At 38.0% G+C, this 18013-nt stretch overlaps 1 protein-coding gene across 1 annotated transcript in view; it reads right to left on the reverse strand.

The window, feature by feature from the left end:
* Positions 1-18013, reverse strand: part of CTNND2 (catenin delta 2) — a gene marked incomplete at both ends in the record, with an annotated part of 526522 nt that overhangs the window by 308158 nt on the left and 200351 nt on the right. Inside the window, 2 exons of the mRNA XM_080340633.1 lie at positions 8460-8576; positions 8998-9032. Coding sequence (XP_080196759.1) covers positions 8460-8576; positions 8998-9032 — 152 coding nt within the window. The remainder of the gene's footprint in view (positions 1-8459; positions 8577-8997; positions 9033-18013) is intronic.

The following is an 18013-nucleotide window of genomic DNA, read 5'->3' on the forward strand; positions in this document are numbered from 1 at the left end:
TCCTGATACCATGATAAGAGCAGAGGTTATGCAGTACTGAATGACAGTGTTTGAGCTACATCTTTTCATCTGATGCCATTCTCAAGACCTTTGAACTCTACCTCTAACAGAAGATGAAAGGAATGAAGCCTAAGCTCAGGATGCTCATGAAGCATCTCCTGAGGCAGCACTGGCTGTTAACACTGATGCTGAGATGTAAGAGCTGGCTCTCCGGTCAGCACTAGAGCTTGCTTCATATTCTCAAATCTTAATGTCTTAGCAGGGTCTAGTGGTGAATCTACATAAACTTTACATGGTTAGCTATTTTGTTAAGACATTAATCTTCTGCTGAGGACTGCCCCTGGAAGAGATCTCGGTGTTTGCTACCAGCCAGTGGCTATTGCAATGTTAAATAATGTGGTAATGAGTTCATGCTCACATTTAGTGTGACTAGGGCCATTAAGGGGAGGTGGGTAAAGGAAACAACATCTTATACCCATTTCTCAAACATCTAAGTGTTTAACAACTGCTTTAAAAAACTGAACTTCACCAAGAGTTGAGACAATTTCTCTGTGAGAACACAGAACAAATTACCATGAGACCACCATTTAACAAAAGGTGTCCACCTTTCAGGAGATTTACCTCACTAGAAACTGGGCAAAGATGACTTTGAAACCCCAAACTTTTGAACACGAAATATTGAAAAAGCCTATATTGTAAGAGATGGTTGGAATAGGGAGCGGCATCCAAAATGCCCCACCAGAAATATTTACCCTGAGTATTATTACAATACTGACAGAAGTTTCATCAATAAATCAAAGTATTCTCAGACGTCATACTCTGAGAGATTTATCTGGAGGTAAGAACTATTGAGTCAGACAACTACCAGGTTTGCAGTAATGTAGCTGAAGGAAAAGTGTGACCCGTGGTTTGCACTTCTGCTACTTCTACTCTAAAGATTCCAAACCTAAAATGAAAGAGGGCACACATGCTTCCTAGTTGTTTTTCAGTTCTGAAACGTACTCAAAGAGCACATGATTTTATTAGTGTGTATGTTTACCAGCAGATCCCAGGAGAACGCTGCCTTTGTGTGCACAAAGAATGACTCAGCTGGATTGCCCCGGCTCTCAGAGCAAATAATGAAATGGAAATAACTCAATCTATCAACAAATTGTGAGGTTCACTGATGCCAAATTTCATCTCATTGAGCATGTCAGCCATCTGACAGGTGGCAATTTCACAAAGCAAGAGCTATGGGATGGAAAACACATAAACACACATCCTTTTACACATTAATAGTGTAAATAGTGTCTTTTTGTTTCAATCTACTTTCAGTATCTATGAATAAAGCAGCTGATAAAGGATGAAAATCATAAAGGTTGAACAAGGAGTGCTTTTTCAAACTGGGACATCTGCTTTCACACTGAGTAAGGAGGATCTCTCTTATTGTAAAAAAATGGCTGAAACAGAACCAAATTAAGATAGTAAAATAAGAGCTTAGCCCATCTTTTTAGCCTCAGAATTAGTCAGGTTATTTAAGTGAAAACCACATCTGTCTAATACAACAGCTTATATAATTTCATGTGATAAAAATAATCTGTTCTTGTAACATAAGTCATTATTCACAGGAATAAAATCAACATCTAAATGGTACTACTACCCAGTTGTGCTGTATTTGAGGCCAATAATTTGAAGTAACTTAAACAGTTAATATAGTGCAGGATTGAGTCCTCAGTGGTGAGCCGTGTGTTTTCTTCCCCAGAAGGACTAAGACACCCTTAACTGCCTGCATATCTGTCAACATGTAGCCCCAGTGAAGTGCACTCTGAAATGGCATTAACCAAGAAGGCAGTGTCATTTAATCTACATTGCATTTATTTCCTACCAGTGTGCTTAATTAATCCTGAGCACCAGGACAACAGGATCATAAAAATAAAAATACATTCAGAAAATTTTGGGAAAAAAAAAATGTCTGGAGTACTGGCAAAGTCAGGTGGGAAAAACTCCAATTCCAATATAAACCACTTATTTTTAAAATGAAATTTAAAATGTAGTATTTTAAAAAATATCAGAAAATTGGAAGACACATCCAAAAGGTTTTCTTATCCATGTCAACAAGAACTCTGTGGCTGCAGTCTGTGCTATCTATTTAGAGAGCAAAGAAGGAAAGTTGCCACATGAAGTGATTAAACAAGTGAAAAATAGTGAAACAATTCCATTTCAGTTAGAAACTTAAACACCATAATCCTTTTAAGACCAGTTTTATGCTCATTTTGTGGGGACTGAAGCAAAGGAAATAGCATGAAAGATTTAAGTATAAATACCTTAAATTAAAATCAGAGACTTCTGGATTAGGAGACATTTGAGCCTGTGGTTTAAGTTATGAAGAAAGTGCCAATGGATTTGCTCAGTAATCTCAGAGGTCTGTCTAACCCTCATTTTGACAGTGCCAAGACAGAGGGAGCAACTGTTGCCTATCTCTACCACTGTAGCCTGTAAGGATTCAATGCAGTCTGGAAGGATTCAATGAGCTTTGGCTAATGATTTCAGAAATGGTTTTGATGCTAGTATCATGTCAATCTTCTGATGTGGCATCCACAGGGATAAGGGAACAGGAGTACTAGTAGGAGGGAAAGAAATACAGGACCCATATATTCCTCTCTTTCCATATTTATCTCACTCTTACACTACCCATCTGTAAAATGCAAATTTGCAAATATTGGCAGTAAAAGGTAGTTTCGTCCTTAATGAGGCCTCCAGTTTCTCTCTGGACATCTGGGGGCCGTGGGCAGTTCATCAGGACCTTTCCCACTTATCTGCAGGCCAGACAGTGACCTTATCAAGTCTTAATGACAAACGCTCTCAGCAATCACACTTCTTCACTCAGAGTTGTATATCTGTGTTTACTTTCCTTCTTTCCTTGAAGCTTTCTACCTTTTCAATTGTTCTTACATGTAATGGAGGAAAAGAAAAGAAAGAAAAGAAAAAAGGAGGGGAGGGGAGGGGAAGGGAGGGGAGGGGAGGGGGAGGGAGAGGGAGAGGGAAGGGAAAAGAGAAAAGAGAAAAGAGAAAAGAGAAAAGAGAAAAGAGAGGAGAGGAGAGGAGAGGAGAGGAGAGGAGAGGAGAGGAGAGGAGAGGAGAGGAGAGGAGAGGAGAGGAGAGGAGAGGAGAGGAGAGGAGAGGAGAGAAGAGGAGAAGAGAAGAGAAGAGAAGAGAAGAGAAGAGAAGAGAAGAGAAGAGAAGAGAAGAGAAGAGAGAAAAAAAAGAAAAGAAAAGAAAAAAGAAAAGAAAAGAAAAGAAAAGAAAAGAAAAGAAAAGAAAAGAAAAGAAAAGAAAAGAAAAGAAAAGAAAAGAAAAGAAAAGAAAAGAAAAGAAAAAAGAAAAGAAAAGAAAAGAGAAGAGACAAAAAGAGGAGAACTGACTAGGTAGTAAAAGGAATGAATCTGAAGTAGTTATGTGATTTTGAAAAGGTGCAGTGATGGAAAGGGGAGGAAAAAAGTGTCCCATTTCCTTCATTTCCCATCTTTCCAAGTTTTCTATCTTGAAATATTAATTTTTGGTCTCCACAATACATCCTCATCCCTTGCAAATTTTTTTTTTTTTTTTTTCACATCTTCCCCCACTAATTCATCAATTCTGCCACAAAAATACCCTTCCTAACCTACAGTCACTTTTCAGTACTCCTGTGTCTTACGTCTGTCTGAAACATCCCTAGTACTATCTCTGTCCTGATCTAAATTACAGTCTCCTACACATTTCCTTCCCCAGTGATTTCAGGTCCTACACTTACTGTGCATTGCTATCCCTCTCCCATGACTCATCTTTAGTGTCTTATATGCAATTAGCTTGGCTCTCACATGCCTGGTCTTTCCCCTGATCCTATTTAAAGCAACAGTTATCTGTCTTGGTTTGTGCAGAAGTATTTTTGAGTTCCCATTAGAGAGAGACAATGGTGGAGGGAAGAAATAGTTTCAGAGAGGAGCAGCCAGCTCTGCAGTCAGCTCCAGGCTGCCATGCTGGGTGTTACAGACATGCACAGCAGGGAGGAGGACAGATTGAGTGCCCTCAGAGCCACGCTGAGGGGCCAGGATGGTCCTTGGGACACACTGGAGCTCATGGCCACTGCTACCAGCAGCAGCCTGTACCTGCCCACCCTCCGGTTCTGAGGGTACGCATGGACCACCATTATTCTGCTGATGACATCCCCATAAACATTTAAGGCCGGCTGAACTCTACTTTGACTCCACAAAAACTATGTCAGATCACATTTGATGTAAAGGGGAGTGGTGACAGATCTATAGTTATGTAAAGATAAAGAGAAATCACTGCAGCATAGGGAGCTGGAACACAGAGATGCAGGTTCAGGTCTTAACTCAGCTGCAACTTCTGGTGAAATTCTAGAAGTTTCCGTACTTTTTTTTTTTTTGTTTGCTTGCTTATAACTGGAAGCCAATTTATAAATTGGGACAGAAGAAAGAGATGGGACACAGTGCAAGAGTTGCCCTCAGATGAATATAGCCTTGTCCCATGGTCAGCACAACCCCACAAAACTTGTATGAGAGAATCCAGCAGTTAGGAATCTGCTTGTCTTTGTCTGATAATTATTAGCTAATAAAAGTGATTGCTCTGGTTGCATTCCCCTAGGTTAATAAAAGCTCACCTAAATTAATAAAAGCATGATATTAATAAAGCAGGAGCTATGTATGTTTTTATTTGCTGGTTCACATTCAGTAAGGATAATTAGTGAGCATCTCTATTAGCAATACAGAATCCCTCCTGTGTAAGCCCCTTTCATGTGACTTGTCCCATTAGCCTTTCTTCATGGCTTTTATTTGCTACTAAAGGAATAGCACATGCAAAGTGATGTTTGGGATTTAGAGTGTTGTAACAGCCGCCTGCTATGTGACGACTTTTTAAAACTAATTCTGAGAAAATCAGAGTGCGTGAAACTGAATCGTAAAGATTCTGGCTACAGAAACACTAATCCTCTACAAAGGCAGAGCTACTGACAGATGAACTCATTAGACTAGACACACACAGTTCAGAAAAAAGAAGCTGTGGTCACGGCCCTGGACAGGCTTTCATATGATGATTTTAAAAATCTGCCTCAACCTGACTAGCACTGCTGCGGCAGGCTAGAAATACTCTTGTCAGAGTCAGCCTTGTTACATAAAATACAGGAATGCATTCAAACTGCAGAATATAACTGAAATTATATAATCAAGAGCTCAAAAGTTAGCAGACGTGAGCCCAAGCTGCATTTTCTGAATCATTGCTCTTCCTCTCACTCCTTGACTTAGAGGCAGTGCACACAATGCAAAACGATTCAGAGTTCTGTGGCGACTTCCTTTTTTACTGCAGGACCTCAGGCCTTCCTTGAGAAATGTCCAAGAAAAAGAAAAAATATATGGCACCCTGGTGGATTATTCTACAACACTCAATGTTTTCTTCAAATATATCACAAATAATGTTTTTTATGATACCTGTAAAGTGAGACATATATATAGCTCTTACTTTCTATTTGTAGATTGAAGGTATTAAAAGCACGAAGTGCCTAAGAAATAAAAATGCTATTGCGTGAGACACTTTGGAGTGAGTTTTAAACTTCCCTTTATATTATGCTTCATATGTTTGAGACTTTACTTCCACAGTGTCCAGTTACAGATGTTTGTTCTCAGCACACCTGTGAATTAACAGGGAAAACCTAAAAATAGGTATCAGTAGAAGATACCTAGAATGTCTCACAATTATACCATCAGAACTTTAGGACATGACAGGATACAATTCAATACTAAGTGCAAAACTGAACTGTGAAATATGAGAGTTTTGTTTTCATTTAGTGTGTGTATTCTACTCATTGCTTAGAGAAGTCAGAAGCACTCCAGATGAAATCTCCCTTCAGTATGCTGTGTGATCTGAGCCTTCCCTTTGAGGTAAATGAGGCATGGACAGAAAATGTACAAAACAGGGCAAGATAATAACTCTTCTATAATGCAGTAACAAGAAAGTCAAGTTATGTTGTACAGACAGCCTTGACTTTGGCACTTTTGACTTTGCAAACTCAGTAACACGTTAACTGTCTGATGTGTTTGTGATATTTTATTCTACATTGAAAAAAAGATCCTCAAAACCAAAAAGAAAATCCAGTATTTGACATCCTAATTCAATTTATAAGTGGTTAGCAGAGCTGCAACTGTTAGCTTTGGCATATATATTGGATTCTTAATTAAAACCATACATAGCAAATAGCAATCTAGTTTCATTATGAGGTGGGTCTGGAGCAGAGGAGTACAGGGCACCGAGCCAGAAGGCTTCACAAAATTTCCTGACGATGAAAAAAACAAGCTTGCAGCTCTGTAGGGAAGCCTGCTCCCTTGTGAGCAGATGCACTTGCCTCTTCTCTCCAAATGTACATTTCTTAGGGACAGCTGTTGTCCTGTCCATAACTTTATCAGTATTTCCCTTCTCAAATGTCTTTCTCATCACGCTGTTGTTTCCTCTCTTTGCATCTCCCAATCCCAAGAATAAACCATTCAACCAAGCAAATTTAACTTTCAGTTTTCTGACCTTACCTCCTGCTTCAACAAATCTCAGTTCCTTCCCTGCTGGTTCTCCACACAGTCAATCTCTATTGCTCCTCTTCTCCATCACTGTTTTCCATTTGCCCGCATTCCTTATTCTCCTTCCTATTTGTGTCTAAATTTGCTTTAGTTTTCTTCACATATTCAGACTTCTCCATCTTTCTCTAACATTGTTTTCTTAGGCTCCGTCTCTTAATCCAGTTTCTAACAGATTCCCATTCAAGCTAGCCTCTTCCTGTCCCCACTCTCCTCTATTGCCATCTAATAATTTTCATTTTTCTGTGGAATCACAGTATGAAGGCAATCCTTATCATGGTAGCCATTTAATGTGTTTGTCCTCCCCTTTAAATGAAGAAATAAATGTAAGGGGGAAAAAAAAAACATGGCAAATAAAGCTTACATGTCCCAATCAAAGATTAGATACAGCAACATTCTAACAAACATGTTAGTGACCCTGATGGCCCAGAAATCTCATGCATATATAAAGTGAAAAATTTTCTACTGCCCCAGGATTGTCAGCTATCAATTTTACTCCACATTCTATTTTAAAAGAATGAAAAATGTTCTGATACATTAGAATTCAGCATTCAGCCTTGCAGTGCCTTGCTTTCACCTGAAATGATGACATTTCACCACTGCTAGAGACACTTTGCTGAAGGTGGCTCTCACACTCCATTAGCCTTTCCAGAGGAAGGGGAGATCATCCCCCTTGGTTTTGAGGAAGCAGACTTTGAGCAACCACCTTGAAAGATGTGACTCAGTCAGAGGGTACTGGGCAGCAGGAAATTGAAAAAGACAAAAATGGCTCAACTGAGCAGAGGGAAAGAGATGTAGAAGAATAATAGAAAAACTGAAGGGCCAAGGCAGTGTCAGAAGCAGCAGTAGGAGAGAAGTTAAAGTGGGTATATATTGTGGCAGAGGGGAACAAAGTTTCAGATAGGAGACTGAGAAAAAGGAAAGGAAAATAGAGATTTAACCTGCTTTTTCAATATCTAGTGCTACATCTGATAACAGACCTGTTAACCCATTTGAAAACTTTGTCTCGGTGTATGTGACTCATGAGCACACGCATTTGCAGAAATCTGCTCTACAAACACATTGAGCGACACATCGCTCACTTTTGCTGTCAGTTGTTCGTGATTCACTTTTCCAATGGCTGGTCCTAGCAGAACACACTTCTACAAACAATAGGGCTGCCACATTACCAACCTTTGAGAAAAGACTTCAGCTTTCTTGTTACAGCTCCCACTGTTTGTATCATCTTCCAAAAGCTCACTGAACTATTTCTGTCTGTCCATTTGAAAATTCTAGTCTTAAGGAGTGCCAGCTTCCTGGCCAAGTAGTTAAAAGGAGCCACGAAAATTACAGCCCCAAGCTACATTTTGTTCTATTACTTTTGTGTACTGAAAAAAAGTGCTGTTTGGAAGTTACTTTTGTAGTGACGATGCTGACATGACCTTATACTACAGTACAGCAATACTAGAGTTGCACACTACTGTCCTCAAAATATACTCAAAATATACAAAACAAAAGCTGTTGTTGGTTTTGTTTGTTTGGGGTTGAGAGGGGAGGAAGGGGGGTGTTTTCTTCTTGTTGTTGGGTTTTTGAGTGTGTGTGTGTGTTTGTGGGTTTTTGTTTGGTTTGATTTTGGTTTTTGTTCGGTTTGATTTTGGTTTTTGTTCTTCCTCCCAACTTCCAGTGAGATTGTCTCCATTACAAACAAAACAAAATATTAAACTTCCAAAGGCAATGAGGCAATTTGCCTGCTCAGAACTACACTGTCTTCTGCCAATATCAGAAAATAATCAAGAAAAACATAATAGGAAATGCATTCAGTTTTAAAGTATGGAAAGTTACAAAAACATCTGCGTCCTGGCAAACACATTTCTAGCAACTTACTTTCACTGGCTGAATAATCCTGTGGATCGAGTATCCCTGATTCCTGCAGTGATCTAATGCAGGAGTCCACCAGCTCCAGACCAGTGGTGAGCTCATCTTCTATATCCTTCTGACCATCTGTAATAAAATTAGACACATAAAAATGTAAAAGAAAGGCAAAAGGCAAAAGTTAAAGCCAGTTACAAGACAAATGGTAAAACCTGTTACATGTGACTAAGCATTCACAGCTAAAGAAGGAATGGAGAACACACCAAGGTCACATATTCAGAGGAGGCTGGCCATATTGAAAATGTCATCCTGTGAAAGAGTGGCCTTGGATTAATCTCCAAAAAAAAATCAAAGACACATTTGGCAATGCCCCCTCTCAAAACTCTACAGTAGTCTAGTTTTGCATGTTTTTAAGTATGGTTTTGATGTAGTAGCAATGCAAAAAAAATATTACATAATGCATGTTGTTTTCTTCTCTATCTTCTTCAGGAAATATGATCATTCTAGGAGAAAATATACATAATACATGTGTCTTAGATAAGTGCATTACCTTGTGTTTGCCAGTGAAATTGCTCTTCTGTTGAACTGGAAAAAAAAAAAAAACGTGTTATTTTTTTAATGAAATGATTCGATAGTGTGCCATCAATATTGAGATCTAAATCTATTCTGAAGGAACAGATTTAAGAATAAAGCAGCTGACTTAAGAATAAATAAAATACTTAAATTATATCAAGTATTATTTTACATATATTTTAAATTAATGACTTGCCCATCACTCATTCAGCAGCAGGGAAGCATCTTCACTTCTTAATTAAGTACTTTAAAACATACATATGGAAACTGTCCTCTTAGTCTTGATACACAAATTACATTATTTCAGAGCAAAGAAATTAACTGGTTTTGATCCTTCTATTTGTCTGGTTTTCTATGTTTATAGAGAAAGTTACAAATCGCATTCTCAAGTGAACAGTTACATGAGATTTCTAAAAGAAATTACGAGTATGATTCCTGGTTCTACCGATCATTATGTGCATTTTTATATTATTCAAATGTGCAGCCAAGTTAATTCAATTGGCCTACACAAGAGAATAAATTTAGATGTGTTTCTGCTGCCATTTACAAGCACTTAAGTAATGGAAGATATCCATTTTAAAATAATAACCATGCACACTAGAGGATGGATTAGGTAGGGTTTTTTCTAAAAAATGAAAGATATATTCAAATGAATGATATATTCAGTTAGGCAAGCAGTACACTTTACTCCAAGATGTGATCTGTTTATGCTTCAATACAGGTCTTTCTCACATGTCAATGATACAAAGAAGATTGAAGTTACTCAGTAATAATAATTATTTTAATAACAGTGAACTGATTATTATAGTCATGATTAAAACATTTTCCTGTATATTTTTAAAAGGTATTTCTATAGGGGAGAACAAAATCATCTGTTGCATCTACCAGTTAAAGAAATAACAGAAATATTTACTTTTAAAACTATACATTTATTTATTTCTTATATTGAGAATAAATGCTCTTTTTAATGAGTAAGTGGATTTTAAATCATGAATTATTTTCCCTTTTCCCAACAGATGCTCGATCTCTAATGAATATGTGAGTATAGCTCCTAGTATCTATGTTCTGAACAAGAATAATGTAAATTGAATGAAATGCTTCTTTTTGGAGGTCTCTTTTTACAGTAAAATAACTTAATTATTTATCAGATTTGATAATGTTAAAAAAGGACGATTGCTTCATTTACATATAAGTAGTTCTATAAGGACAACTTTTAATTTCTAGCTGGCATCAAAAGTGTTAACCTGACATATTCAAATCTATACATCATCATTAATTTCCAAATAACTACCATCTGTGGTTGACATTGACTCACTGTAGTAAGATTTCACAAATTAAGCAGCTAGCCCTTCAATGGGACACTCAACTAAAATGCTTGTATTCAAGTCCACCAAAGTTAATAATATTGAATATAAACATAGCCAGAGTCCTCTGGCAAATAATAAAGACAAAGTGCTAAACTGGAAGAAATTAATTTATTTAAATTATCTTTTGAGATGGAATCTTAATGGTGGTGACTAGGGACACTGGCTCTTTTTGAAAGAGTCCTTTTTCAGATTTGAAATTCCTTTTGCCTGATTTTCAAAATCACTAAACTGCAGCTTCACCTGACACAGTGGGACTTGAGAATAACCATCCTTTCTGGAATATCACATAATCCATAATAAACAATATATTACTTCCTACTCTACAGTCTCTCTTCCAGTACACAGGTTTCTGTGTGATAGATACCACCTCAAAGAACAGAAAAAAATGTAATATCTCAGGAGGCAATCTTGCTGAATGAATTACTAAATATTGCTGGAAAGAACACACTGATGTAAGAAACTGCACCTTCTCATCCAAATCAGTGAGAAAAGACAGTCAGGTCTGTGCATAAATTGTGAATTATCATTACCAGGAATTCCAGCTTAGCCCTTTTTAAGCGGTCAATTTGTATAAAATGTAGAAGTTCACTGTTGGCATAGCACAGAGAATATTAAATGAATCACTAGTGGCTGATTAGTAGTGATTCCTAATATAACTGCTCTGACTTCCACAGAAACACTTTAATATATTAGCCTTAAGAAATCTTAGATGGGAATTTCTAAAAAAGGATTGCAATAAATTTTGACTATATTTTGGCTTTTCCAGTTTTAGTCGGGCTTCTCCTCACAACTGCTGTAGTGGTCTTTTAATAATCACTGTGATTTTTATGGTGAACGCAAGAGATTCACCATCAAAATTTTTATCCTAATGCTACCTTCTTAATCCACACGTGGGATATGGAACAGGCTGCCCAGGGAAGTGGTTGAGTCACCATCCCTGGAGGTGTTTAAAAAATGTGTAGATGTGGTTTAGTGGTGGACTTGACAGTGTTAATGGTTAAACTTGATGATCTTAAGGGTCTTTTCCAACCTAAATGAATATATGATTCTGTGATATTATATTAAAAGTGTATTTGCTCCTACAAGGACTTCAGTATATTCTGGTATGAAGAGACTGCTGTTTTCCTTAGTTAAATGCATGCTCTTTAGTTTTTCAACAGTCCATTATGTTTGCACATCATAGCTGTGATACAAACCAATACCTCAGTCTTGCAGACAAACACATAAAGGGTTTAAGGCTTTCCCTAGAGAAATCTTATTAGAATTTGACAGTTTAAATTTAGATACTCTGCTTCCGCCCCCCTCCCCCCCACTTTTTTTATTTTTTTTTTCAAAAAAAAGCTTTTCTTTCTTTTGGCCTGAAAAGGATTCCTGACTGAAGCAACCAGACTTGTCTGTGCAGGGAGCCTTTAGGCTGTCACACAACTGTGCCAAATCTGCTTGTGTGAATAAAAGTGCTTTCTTTCATGCTTTTCTTTTAGGTGTTTTCTAGCTTCATGACAGATCAGTACGATTGACTGCATAGTCACATCAGATGCATGAAAAGGCAAAAAAAAATTAACAGAAGTACTCCTCTGAATTAATTTTTCATCATGTTCAGCAAAATAAAGCTTCCTGCTTTATAGTTTTTCTAAAGAAAAGGTTTTAAATTCATTATCAACAACTTTTCTGCATATGTCTACGCTTCATTATGTAAGTTTGCAAACTACCAACTCCGACTAAGAAAGTTGACCAATAAAATACTTTATTGGTAAGTTCTGAACTATGGAAACCTACACCAAACTTAGAGTTTGAGGAGAAAGGAGAGAGTTTTAACCAGAATTACATTAGTATAGTATCAGAAAATAGCAGCAAAAAATATTTATGAGCTAAGAACTCAGGTAGGTATAATCATTACCTCCCTTAACTCAAAACCAGAACAACAATTATGATTTATTACTGTATTCTTCTCTCATTATTGGTAGTCATTGCATCCTATATCTACTTCAAATGTTCTAGTACAAAGAAGACAGCCATTCTACTTAATTTATTTGAGTGAAATAAAGAATCTTATGTCACCATTCAATTATACAAAACTTTCATCTTTCTATACTTATACTATCTTTAGAAAATTTGATTTACTGAAGGAAAATCCTGGAGAAGTAGAACAACTTAAGAATTAAAAGAAAATGCTAAAAACCAAGCAAATAATAAAAAATAAAAATAAAATAAAAAAAAAGGAAAATAACATTGCCATATGTTTGGTTCTGGATGTTCATCTTGAAGCTAATGAAGCTTCTGTAAGATGCACTACACTGTGCCTAAAACTCCACCTTTAATAACCCCCTATGGAAGGAAATATTCCAGTAAAAGTTGTTTTACCTCCCTAGGCAAGAATGAGCAAAGTACACATCCACAGAGTCATCATCTTGATTCCAGCTGAACTCACATGTTCCCATTTCTGCACACATGTAATGAAAGCATCGAAGTAGCAAGAAACCTTTCCCATGTGGCCTTGCACGCGAGGAGGAAAGAAACCTGAGCCCAGCACGCTGCAGGGAGCTCGTTTTGGGGAACATCACATGAGTAGTGCACTTGGGCAGCTCTATATGTCTTTGCATCGAGTGGAAAGGTCAGAAGCACAAAGCACTGCAGAAATGCCAAGTTTCTACAGGGAGAAAAGGATGTCTGACTGTTGCCAGTAATCTATTTACATCAAGTTCATCCCTTTTTCAGGCATGAGCAGAAAAATCCCAGTCTGAGCTATGGTGTATCTATAAACAAGCAACAAATCGGCCTTTGGAAGCCTTCATTTTTTTTTTTCCTTGTATCTCAAGTAAAGCTAAACAAGAAGTGGGTGTCCTCTACAAGGTAGACTTGATAGGAAACCAGCATGACCGGAGAGCTCTGTGGAGATGACCGAACTGTCCCATAACAGCCAGCACCAGCAGAACAAGGTGAGTTATGTATAGTCATCAAATATCTCTTACCACAATTTACAGAACCCAAAACAAGTTTTGGTAGTATACAAGTGAGACCTCAAAGTGCCACCAAAATACTGCTTTCCTGGACTGTGCTCACAAGCCATATTTCTACAAAAGTAACCAGAAACCTCATGGGAGGTAACCCAGAGGTGGGCAAGACTGTCGAGCACTTTGGCTGAAGTTGCCTGAGACATCCTCAGACAGCATTTCCATCGGCTCATACAAACACTCACGGATTTGCTTTCGGGGAAGGTGCTGGGGAGCAGCAAAGGCACCTTGGACTCATCTGAACTCCTAGAAGCTGGAAGTGTGCCCATGGCCCTGGCAGCAGGGACAACATTGCAGCAAACACAACTCAGACCAAACCCCCACCCCAAAGCACACATTTTGCAGATTGTCTGGTCACAGCTGTACTTGCAGTATCACTTGGGTTTAGTTTTAGACATTACATGGCCTAATGTGAAATCTGACTTCCTTCAGAGGGATGCCTTTTAATGGCTCCTGAACTGTCCCATGCAAGAAGGAGGTTTACCACACTCTACACGCTTCTCCCAGCACAGCATTTTTATGCCGAAATCCATTTTGCTTATCCTGTGCACCAATATGTACTAGTGCATATGCACATTGGGCCATATGATGTGGTAATTCAAGTCTTGTGTCTTACTGCTCTTCAGAAGAACACCTTAGCAAAGAAACTCAGTTTCTTCCTGGGAAGGGATCTTCTTTCAGTTATTCTTTCTGGCACATATCTTAATTTATCACAGAGCCCTCATATGGCTGCCAGGGCAAACCCACAGTTTTGTATTCCTTTTAATTATCAAATACGTGTTTGTGTGCCTCTTCTTTGCGGAAGTCATTCAGTTTGCAGTTGTCATTCATTTTTGGAGAAAGTGCTATAGCTCTCTGCTATATTAAAGTATTTATTTTTATTGTTTTCTAAAACAATTCAAGAAATCATATCTAACACTATTACACAACAGCTACACTGCTAAGAGCACTATGTAAGCACAGAGCATGCACAGAAAGCCAGCAGCACCACTCTTGCATTCCACACAGTGCATTGCTTAGGTTCTTGCAAGGGTCGCTATTTAATGGAGAAAGTCAATTTCCCTGTAGTTTTAGGCCTTCACTCCAGAAATGGTCAACAAGAGTGTCAATTAGAATAATTCTATCTTTTTTTACTTGTAAGTTGCTGAATTCATTTCACACATGCCACCTCCCCAGAAAACATCTACTGAATTTTTGATTGAACATAGGCACCTGGAAACAAAACACTCACTCCTTAGCTTGCAATGCCAACCTTTTTCCTTTAGTTTCAGTTCTGCAGACAGTTACTGGTGAGACAGTGAAGACAGAGAATCCCTTCACAGTGGAAGCTTGTGAAGCTCTAATATCCCAAGGCAAAGAATTTGCAGGGCAACACGTGTAAATACTTGTTATATTGTATTTAACTTTAAACTTGGAAACAATGATAGCATTAGGAAAACAAGTATTATATGACTGCCCTGTTCTCACTTTTCTCTTGGTGTCTGTTTCTGGCCTCTATATATCCCAGACAGGATGCCGGGCTAGATATATCCTAACTCCGAATCAATACAACCACACTTATGTTCTTATTTAGAGAAGCTAAAATCAAACAAAATTACTTCATTGTGTAATTTCCCTTTATTAATTGATTAAGAGAGGGGATGATACTTTTCAAACAGAAGAAACTAGCTCAAGGTTGGATTTCTGCTAAGGTAATAATGTTAGTTCTTCCTGCTTGGTTCAAACCTATTTTTATTTGAGAAAGGAGCTGACCTCCAAAACTGAACTCCCTCAACAGGAGCATATTTAAAATTTTACCATGTCTCCACAGCACATCAGCTTAGACAGAAGTGCATTATCCTATTTCTTCAGCCACAACAGTGATATCTGGATCTGATGCAATCCAAACAAGTATCTAAAATAATATTTCGAAGGAATTTAAGTGCTCAAGAAATAAATTAGAAATTATGAATTAGAGAAATCCAATAGTGGAGAGGTACAATCATCTCTGTCTTGAGGTGACTGAGCAGTTTGGTGCCTAAATCACAATGCAGTCTATCAGTAGCCATAAAACTATATTCTTCAAGCACACCTAACAGACAGCATTACACACAAAATATGGTAATGGTTGCATTGCTTAAAACAAACAAACAAAACAACACCCTGAAAGATAAAAGGAAGCTTAGTTTCTTCTTTCTCTCTTCTCTCTTACCCCAATAGTTCTGTTACTAAAGCACTTGTGCACAATGTGATAGAAATATACACAATTCTATATTAACTCATCTCTGAGAAATCAAACCAATATCTAAGTTGAGTATAATTATCAGGCTATTTTCTATCCTATGAATCCTCAATCCTGTATTTATTAAAAAATCCAGTACAATATAAACACAATTTTTTGAAGAAACCCACTTCTGTATGAGAAGATGCTGTGGTATTTCCTCCTGGGATAGCTAACTGCTAGAGTGGGCAAAACCTCACTAGTAACATGATGCTCCTCATCTTCTCATTACAAACTGCACATGGATACTCCTTCTGCACAAGACTTAATATGCAGGTTAAGTCAAGAGCTTCATGCTGACCAATGTTTTAAGGAAATTATTTTACGTGTGACCATACTTCTACATGACTGTTTCAGCTACAATATTTGTTCTGTGATGTTCTTGACAACTAATAAGGAAGTGTTTTTCTCTAAGTTTTCATTTCGAGCTCAGCACTTCCTCAGGGAAATGACACAGAAACAAGCCAGGCAGCCCCTACCTTGAAGAAAGTGCGTTCCATACAGAAAACATCCCAACACACACACAGGGCCTGTCACTGCATGAAACCATGCATCACAGCCCTTCCCAGTTCCTTTCCCCTACAGCCTCTTCACATTAGCTTCACTCAGCTCTTTCCAAGAAACCTAGCCCTCCAGGGCTCTTCACCTTCACCTCCTTCCATGTAAACAGCCTTTCCCTTTCCTTTTTCCCTTCCCTTCCCTTCCCCTTTCCCTTTTCTACTTTCCCCTTTCCCCTTCCCTTTCCCTCTCCCCTCCTACAGCAGAAAACACAGCCAGAATGTTTCTTCCTTCTCTTAGCTATTCACTTTGCTATTTTCTTTCCTGCAGCTTAGGCATGCTCATAGCTGCTTGGGCTAGGAGCAAACTCCTACTGTGCCAACACAGTGGCTGAAGTCTCCTGTAAGTAACAAAGGATAATCTTACTGTTAATATATGGTCTGAATTTTGACAAAGAACAGACTGCATGGTAGTCACCTCCACCTTAAATGTTGCCTTTCATTTCTGTATTCTAAACCAGAAGTGTGGACATGAAACATTACCAAGAAAAACACAAGAAGATTCTGCAGGGAGCAGAAAATAGTTTGTTGATCCTTTTGAAAGGAAGTTTAAGTAAACATTTTAAGGTGTACATTTAAACCAAGTTTAATAGACGTGTTGAAAAAAATATTTTCTGTTAAGACAAAGAAGGAATAATCACAGAATCACAGAATAATTTAGGTTGGAATGACCCATGGGTATCATTTGGTCTAGTCCCCACTTAAAGCTGGGCTAACTTCATAGTACTGTCCTGGACATAATGCTGTAGCAAGACATGCAGGATATTCTTCCAGTATTCTACTGTTCATAATTTCACAGAATCCCAGAGTGGCTGGGGTTGGAAGAGGCCTCTGGAGATCATCTAATCCAACCCACCTCCTAAAGCAGGTTCACCCAGAGTAGATTGCACAGGAATGTATCCAGGAGGGTTTTGAATGCCTCCAGAGAAGGAGACTTCACAACCTCTCTGGATAGCCTGTTTCAGTGCTCTGGCACCCTCATATGTGTTAATTCTCATTTTCAAAGAGAGAAAATAAAAACTGATGAAAGATAAGGCTAGAAGAATTTGGTTAGCTTAGGTGAGACAACTGAAACCTGAGAAGGGAGCACAACCAGCATCTAAAAATGTAACAGGGTTCCACAGGAGAAAAAGAAGTAAAGAGAGGAAGCATACAGGTGAGATAAGAACAAACACCTTCAAACTGGTCATTGAAATTTTTGCTGCAAATTTTAAAATGGTATTAAAACATAATGGAAGCAGCCATTCCCATCAAACTTGAGGTGGCAAACCATACATGCTCTTAGAAGACTGCTTAATAAGTTTATAATAAAGAGCTGGTGTTAGTTTCAGCTTTGAGGAACCGGACTGCATCCCACAATGGTCCTTCCAGTTCTGTATTTGAAATAATCTGTGATGCTGGCAACCTGGTGGTTGTTAACTGAAGTAGCATGCACTCAACTCCATAAATCAACACCTTGTACCACTAGAAACACCCAGCAATGGAGAAACTCAGTTGTTCTACAAGCAAGAAGTACCAAGAATCCCGTATGCAAGAAATGGTGAGTCTTAAATTTACATTTCAGTGGAGGAATGTAAAGGCAGCAGAAAACTACTGTCTAACCTAAAATGTTGGATGAATGTAAAGGTAATTTAGCCTATTAGGTTGGTGATAAGCAGCTGGATCAACCCCTGAACAATTGCTATTGATTTATTATTGTAACTGTGGGAGTGAAAATTCTTATTTGTAAACTGTCTGTTTGTATACAAAGTTGACAAATTATCCAAGTAACTAAAATGGCACATGGTAATAACAGCTA

The sequence above is a fragment of the Nesoenas mayeri genome, assembly GCF_963082525.1.
Source record: "Nesoenas mayeri genome assembly, chromosome: 2".
NCBI classification, from domain to species: Eukaryota; Metazoa; Chordata; class Aves; order Columbiformes; family Columbidae; genus Nesoenas; species Nesoenas mayeri.